We start from the raw sequence: 8230 nt of genomic DNA on the forward strand, positions 1-8230 counted from the left end.
TCTGTCTGTCTGCCTATCTATCTATCTATCTATCTATCTATCTATCTATCTATCATAGTATATATATATATATATATATATATATATATATATATATATATATATATATATATGTATATATATGAGGTTTTGTTCCAACAAGAGGATGTGTAAATATATGAAAAAAACCTTGAATCTCCATTTTTGTCGTTTTCCAGTTTTGGACATAATTTGAAAATATCTGTTGACCTTTACATTGTGCATAAATGTCATTATGAATGGAACAAAAGAAATGGAACAAAATGACTCGGAAAAAAGTCTGATTCCATTGACCTACATTAAAAATGAAGAAGGTTTTTCCTTCCATTTTGGAGATTCGAGGTTTTGTTTCCGACAATAGCTCTATATGTGTTATATGTGTTATATATGTGTATATATATGTGTTATATGTGTTATATATATATACAGAGAGAGAGAAAGAGAGAGAGAGAGGGAGAGTACTGTTCAAAGGTCTTAGTGCCTAAACTATTTCTCGTGTCTGTAGGTCTGTGTAAAAACACCATATATGATTACAATAACACAATAACAAATGCCGTAAAAAGGTAATTTCTTGTTTATTTTCAAAACTTTGTTTATATCTTGTAAGTTTGAAGGACAACATTTGGCTCCCGATTTCTCCTCCAGCCATCGCATGGATTTGTTCATTTCCATCAGCAGCACATTTACTCTATGTAACATAATGAAATATTGATTAGTGAAAGCAGGTATTGGATGATAACTGCAAATAACACTGGGATCTCTTGGGAAGAGGTCTGGAAAAGGTTAAACATACACAAAATCACTGCTTATTGCATTCTTGATTTTCCAAGCAAATAAGGCTTACTGCCACATAAACAGCTTTTACAGTACACTCTTAAAAAAGACGGTTCTTCAAGGGCTCTTAGGCAAAGATTCTATATAGAACCATGAATACTTAAAGAAACGTTTGCATGCTTAAAGGGTTCTTTGCATGGTGGAAAGGTTTTTCAGATTGGTGGAGCATGTGTTGTATAAGGCCATATGTAGAACCTTTTTGAAAAGGGTTCTTCTATTGTATACAAGCGTGACATCATAACGTTAGAAGAACCCTTTCAAAAAGGTTCTACATATGACCATATACAAAACGTCACTCCATCACCCTGAAGAACCATTGCAAAACCACCATGCAAAGAACCCTTTAAGCATGCAAATGATTTTTTAAGTCTTGATGGTTCTGTATAGAATGACTGTCTTTACTAAAGAACCCTTGAAGAACCATCTTTTTTCAAGAGCGTATAGCAAATGTCGGTTGTTAAGGTGTTGCTAGGCCATAGCTATGGTATTCCAGGTGGTTGCTAAGGTGTCACTTTGTTTTCCCATTTTTGGTGTTATACGGTGCTAAAGGTTCTAATTAGCACTAACATATGTAGCACCAAAAAAGGGTTCTTCTATGATTACAATATCAAACTTGTAACAACAGCAGAACCTATTTCGGTGCTATATAGAACCATTTTCAAATAGAACCTTATAAAAGACATTTTCTATCAACCTGGAGAACCATTTCACCACGCAAAGAACCCTTTAAGCATGCAAATGGTTCTTTAAGTGTTGAAGGATCCATATAGAAACCTTGTCTTTACTAAAGAACCCTTACAGAACCATCTTTTTTATGTAACTTGGTCAGGGGCCTAAACTTACATATAAAGAGAACGTTCTACTGCTAGATCCACGGGTTCTACTGCTAGATCCACAGTTTCTGCTGCAGATCACACAGAAACCATGACTAACATCGTGCCTTCCTCCTTACTCGAGGCTACGCGAGGACGGGCTGCGAAAGCCTCGCTCTCGGTGACGTCCTGCCTGTGGCTCACGCACCGCACAGTGCTGTTGCGCATCCAGTGCGCGCACTCCAGCGAGCGAGCGGAGCGCGCAAACACGCCGAGGACGCGCGAGCACAAGTATGAATTTATGAACGCTGAAGACATAAAAACATTCGTCAAAATCTTTTGCTTTTTCTTTTCTGCTCAGAAAATCATCCTCTCGGCACATTTGTTGACGCTTTTCTGTAATGCGCGTGATTGCGCGCGGCCCTTCGCGGCTTCTGCAAAAAGAAAACTAAATAAATCAGGTTTTTTTTTTCAAGGCTGATCTGCTTTAAGGAAACGGCGAACATGCACAACGCCAGTGGCACGGACATCTCCGAGCGCGCGGCAGACCTCGAGGCGCCCGGCATAGGCGCGGACACTCTGGTCACGCTGCTTATCTTCGGGCTCATCTTCACTCTGGGCGTGCTGGGCAACTCGCTGGTCATCACGGTGCTGGCGAGGCGCAAGCCCGGGCAGCAGCGGAGCACCACCAACGTCTTCATCCTCAACCTGAGCATCGCCGACCTCTCCTACCTGCTCTTCTGCATCCCCTTCCAGTCCACCGTCTACATGCTGCCCACGTGGGTCTTCGGCGAGTTCATCTGCAAGTTCATCCACTACTTCTTCACCGTGTCCATGCTGGTCAGCATCTTCACGCTGTCCGCGATGTCCGTGGACCGCTACGTGGCCATCGTGCACTGCCGAAAGTCCTCGTCCATACGGGTGGTGCGGCACGCGCTGCTCGGGGTGGCCGTCATTTGGGTGCTCTCGCTGGCCATGGCCGCGCCGGTGGCGCTCTACCAGAGCATCGTGGAGAGCCAGGACAACAGCACGTACTGCTGGGAAGTGTGGCCTGATAACAACCGCAGGAAGATCTACGTGGTTTTCACCTTCGTCTTCGGATACCTGCTGCCTCTCATCCTGATCTCCTTCTGTTACGCGAAGGTGAGCGGCTGCTTCTCCTAGAGCTGGACGATTAATCGCTTTCATATCAAAATCGAATCATTATCAACAAAGTTGTCTTAAGTTTTAAATGGGAAATTTAACCCAATAACACAGAGCTTGTGAGCTGCTTGTAGATCAGTTAGACCAATCAGAAGCTAAAAAAAACACCCATATATATCTGTATATGTGACATCACAACCATCACAGCGAAGTGGTAGTCTGGTGCAGTCAGTGTCCAGCTTCATGCTAGAGAAAGTGGACATTTTGCTCTTCTTGGCCAAAAAAAAACAAGCCTGGAAATTAAGTTATAGAAAATAATTGCATTTAAACTGCAATCATAATATTGGGCAGAAAATCGCAATTAGATATTTTCCCCAAATCGTTCAGCCCTACGTTCTCCAGGCTTTAATGTAATGATATTTCGAGCCATAACAAGCACTTCAACATGTCTTTATTGGAGCCAAATTATTCTATTATTACACCACTGCCTTCAGAAGAAAACCTTGTATCTCCATTTTGTTGTTTTTCAGTTTTTGACATTATGTGTAAAAGAAGTGGCCCAAACTAACATGGAAAAAAGTCTGGTTCCATTGACTTACATTAAAAGAAAAGTTCTCCTGTGAAGTTACCATTTTGGAGATGCAAGGTTTTCTTCTGACCACAGCGATATATTATTATTATTATATTATTATTAATATTACTGGATTATTTGATCAAATGACAACGTTTTAGATGCAGAAAGGCCACAATATGCGTCAACTCCTCAAATGTGCCCTGCTCCATTTTTCAGTATTGAAGTTCAATACTCTGTCTATCTGAGTTTAAATAAACACTGCAAGTAGAATTCCCTGCTTCTTGGACAGGGATTAAGCCGAGTCTTTCCTTCCAATGGAGAATCTCCTTTCAGAATGCTGCAGAATGCTGTGTAGTCCGCGTCTAGGCTTGATCCCTGTCTTGGAAGCCGACCCTAAGTGTGTGGGTTAATTCAACACTGTAGGTGTTCATGCAATACTTTGTGTTAATTCAATAAAGCAACAGAGCATCTGTTAAATCAACACTGTAGGGGTTCATTCAACATCACAGCCGTGTCAGAGTGACAGATATGAGAAATGCATTTGATGTGTGTTATTCATAAATTATTGCTGTGAAGTATTCATCTCACTTTTTGCCAGATATTTCAAACTATTTGGCATCCACATGTGTGCAGGTGCTGAATCACCTTCATAAAAAGCTGAGAAATGTATCAAAGAAGTCGGAGGCATCGAAAAAGAAGGTGAGAAGGATTTAGGCTCGGCTGGTTTAATGAATCACTTGCATTACCTCTGTAGTCTGTCTGCAGTCTTATTAGGTACAGTGAACAGTTTGTTTTTTTGTTTTTCTGTGTGAAATAAGTTTAGTTTTGAATATTGTTGCTGTATGTATATATTTATGTATGTATGTATGTATTGCATGCACATATTGCATACATTTCATGGACAAATGAGCCACTAGAACATTTGAAACAAGTCTAACTTGTAACATTAAAGGAATGGCTTGGCAAAAAATTGAATGCACTCAATTTTCCACTTATGCCGAATGTAACTGATCAAGCAAGACATGTTTGGTGTCCAAAATTGGCTTCTTTAGTCTTAGACTTGAACTACAAGGCTGATGTGGCTATCATACACATATGCATAGAAGTCGTCAACCAAATCGTTCCTGTAAATACATCCTCAAAACTTCTCTCAAGACTTTTAATCTGCATCCAGCTCTTTATTAAAGTTGCACAGACTTGTTAACGCAGTTTATAACACAGTATGACTCACTATGTGCCATAAAAATGCATAAAACTTCACTGTGTAATTGAACACAGCAGGCGGCCACTTTAGACAACAGGTGTTGTGCTGAATTCTGACCCCATCATGCAGACCTGCAGCATAGGGACTCCACTAATTATGATCTGTTGGTTCTTTTTATAAATAACTGTTATTTTGAATTATAGAACTGAAGACGTATGTTTAAGAATAGAAAAGCATCCATGTGCTTGCATGATATGCATGAACGTCAAAGCCTGTTGGCTAAAATATCTACTGTGTTGAGCTACATGGTGAAGCTTTGCTCATGTTTATAGCTCACAGTAATTTATACTGTGCTCTAGACAACATCGGCAAGCCTGTTTAACTGTAATGAAGATTTGGATGCGAGTTCAGGGAAGTTTTGCATATGTATTTGCAGAAAAAGATTTGGGTGACTATTGACTTCTAGTGTTGGTTAGCTTTGTAGCTCCTAAAAAAACTAAAGAAGCGAAATGTGGACACAAAACATGTCTTTCCTGAAAGACTACATCTAGGGAGGGTGTCGGCAACCCAAATGCTGAGAAGAGCCATTTTGTCCTTTCAACAAAAATCAATTCGCCTTGGGAGCCACAACATGTCCATTTATTGAAGTAACGTTGTACCATCTTGGCTGTAAATATGTCTCTGTGTGCTAATGAACTAGTGTAGTCTAAAAATATTATATAAACAGAAAACACAGCCTTACTTTGCTCTGCTTTAAGCTAGCTACATTTCTCAGATCTCTGGCAGGAAACCTTTCCACAAAAGTAGAATAGTTTCTTGTGAAATATCTTGTTCACCAGCTTCTTGTTCGAATTTTCTCGTTCCACCTTAACACCAGAATGTAACCAAGAACACTGGAATGGGAAAATTTTAAGAAGAAACTGGCGGACGAGAATCTGACTTCAGCTTCAAGATTTTTTAGTGTTTGACAGTTTCTTGTTGCAGATTAAATGTATCAGGAAACCAGCTGGAGAGATTATAAATGCAAACAAGTCCATTCGTCTCCAAATTATCAATGTTTGTCTCAAATCTCTCTCTTTGCCTTTTCGTTAGCTACTAGCCAGGCGAGATTGTTGTCTCTGTTGCTATGGTGACCAGCAGTCCGCCTTCAGGGTTAAAGGGTGAATTAGCAGTTCTACATTAACTCCAGCGTTTAAAACCATTTATTGTTAAACTGTGTTGAACGATCAGCAGAGCTTTATTTTACTGTAAAGGAGGATTATTTTATTTTTACCTACAAATCTGATTCTGCTGTGGAGCCACAACAGGGCAGTAAAAGAGCCTCATGAGCCGCATGTTGTCAACCCCTGATCTAGGGTAAAGGGAAAATTGTGTAAATTGGATTTTTTTTTGCAAAACCATTCCTGTAACACATATATTGCAATAGATTTTTACATCTCCTAAAAAGGTAGATTTTTTTTCTCATGACAGAAAGTTTAGCATGACTGAAGTTCAGCTTATATGCCTCTGGTTCCAAACACAATGGGAAGATCTCAGTAGACATGATTGTAGTATATTCAGTTGTAAAGAGAGAGTTTCTAGTACTTTATGGGTGATCCGGCTGATCTTGGTGCACATTTGAATTGATCTTCTGCTGATAAATGCATGTTGCAAATCCAAACTTGTACATTTAACAAACATCTCTTTATATATCATCCTCCTCCTTCATTCTAAGCTAATGAGGTCATTTGTATTTTGGAATAGAACAGCATGGACTGCTGTTTATTGTCACTGTACAAGGATAATGACTTTTGAGTCTGCTCGTGTAGCTTCAGTAAGCCAAAGGTAATATAAAGATGAGTCATAGTGGCTAAGCTTTAAAAAACATCCTAAGAGTTCTAAAATTCTGTTTGCTGCTTGTTCGCAGACTGCACAGACAGTGCTAGTGGTGGTGGTGGTCTTCTGCCTGTCCTGGCTGCCTCATCATGTGGTGCATCTCTGGGTAGAGTTTGGCTCCTTTCCCCTCAACCAGGCGTCTTTCCTTTTCCGTGTGACCGCCCACTGCCTGGCCTACAGCAACTCCTCCGTGAACCCGATCATATACGCCTTCCTCTCCGAGAACTTCAGGCAGGCCTACAAGCAGGTGTTCCGCTGCCAGGCAGCCAGCGAGTGCCCAGTGCACGATGCCCGCGAGATGAGGAACAAGATGGAGATGGTGCCCTCAACCAACTGCACCACAGTTTAACTGCACCCAGCTGCTGTGCATTAGCTGATGGCTTGGGCTTATAGCAGTGAAACATGGCTGCCTGGAGTGCAGCATAGCAAGCTTTCGCTCAGGTGTGAAGTTGGAGAAGCCATGCTCTTTCTGTAGCCCTGCAATCAAGCATGTTATCATTCTGTTACCAGCAGCAACCTATAGCCTGTAGCCACTAATGGAACCAAGAAATGACCACTTGGCTTACTCTATAGAGAGCAGTGTGAAAGGCTCAGATGAGATACGCTGTTCTGCATTGTGAACTGATTGGATGTAGACGTGCTATTGGCATGTGTTTACTGTAAAATCGCAATGTGTACACTCGCTTCTTTGGATCAGTGTCATAGAAGACCTACTTTTGGTTTCTAACAGAACTTCTCAGTGGATGCAATGCCACAGAATGGAGAATTCAACACTGGAGGGCTGGTATTCAGCACTATTTGGTGATTGATTTCCCTCCTCAAAGACACTTAATTCATCTCGTTTGTTAATTACGAGGTTTGCTGGGTGTGCTTGAGGAAGAGAACTGCCAAAAAAGTGCTGGACACCAGCCCTTCAGGACCAGAATTGAATACCCCTGCCATAGAAGAACCACTTTGGCTTCCCACACTCTCAGAAAACTGTGACTGGGGTTGCGCCCTCAAGGGAACGTCTTCAGGAAATTTTGTAAGGGATCATAATTGTACCATAATCCATTGCAATTATATTTTATAGGTTGGATTAACTCCACACAACCGGTCTTGTCTCTAGGATTTTTATTTTATTGCCATGTTTTGAAACATCAGGTTATGACCAGGTACAATTAGTACTTTTCTCTGGGAAAAACATAACGTCACTGTCCAAAGAAAAACATGCATCTCAGTTTTCTTTACTTTTCTGCATTATTTGAGCACAACAGCTGTCCTTTACATTGCATGAAAATTTCATGATGAATGGACCAACAGAAATGCTCCAAAATGGCTCGGAATAAAATCTCTACACATTAACATACATTGGAAGTAGAGAATGTTTTTGCCGTCTACTGTGAAGTTACTATTTTGGAGATACCAGTTTTATGTTTATACCTGCACAGTCCCTTCTTCTGACAATGTGAGGAACCTTTCAGTGGATGTAATGCCATAGAATTAGGGTATTCAACTCTCATCCTAGTCCTAGTCTCCAAGCTGTTCACTGTTAGAACAGGTTCTGTGCAGGTACATTTTTCATTCGTCAAGGTACAAACAATATAAATGTTCCCTCAAAGGTACAACAGTGGTTTTAAGGTCCAACTGTGTACCATAAGTACGTTTTTCCAGGTGAAAAGTACATATTTGTACCTTTTCATAACCGAATGTTTTAAAACAGAACAGTAAAATAAAGTCCTGGAGACGAGACGGGGTGTGTGGAGTCAGTACAGCTTAGAACATACCATT

The 8230-nt window shown here is 40.6% G+C and overlaps 1 protein-coding gene across 1 annotated transcript; it reads left to right on the forward strand.

Moving 5' to 3' along the window:
- Positions 1-2094: 2094 nt before the first annotated feature.
- galr1a (galanin receptor 1a) lies at positions 2095-7479 on the forward strand. Its single transcript, XM_036565749.1, has 3 exons — positions 2095-2807; positions 4015-4080; positions 6492-7479. The coding sequence occupies exons 1-3, from the start codon at positions 2169-2171 to the stop codon at positions 6807-6809; spliced, it is 1023 nt and encodes a 340-aa protein (XP_036421642.1). The 5' UTR covers positions 2095-2168; the 3' UTR covers positions 6810-7479.
- Positions 7480-8230: the final 751 nt, after the last annotated feature.

Source organism: Colossoma macropomum, unplaced genomic scaffold (genome assembly GCF_904425465.1).
Source record: "Colossoma macropomum unplaced genomic scaffold, Colossoma_macropomum, whole genome shotgun sequence".
In the NCBI taxonomy this organism is placed as follows: Eukaryota; Metazoa; Chordata; class Actinopteri; order Characiformes; family Serrasalmidae; genus Colossoma; species Colossoma macropomum.

Bases quoted from the DNA above. Each gene is read 5' to 3' on its own strand.
- galr1a (XM_036565749.1), top strand. From the start codon at position 2,169: ATGCACAACGCCAGTGGCACGGACATCTCCGAGCGCGCGGCAGACCTC. The intron at 2,808-4,014 runs GTGAGCGGCTGC...ACATGTGTGCAG, and splicing joins TCTCCTTCTGTTACGCGAAG to GTGCTGAATCACCTTCATAA. The intron at 4,081-6,491 runs GTGAGAAGGATT...GCTTGTTCGCAG, and splicing joins CGGAGGCATCGAAAAAGAAG to ACTGCACAGACAGTGCTAGT.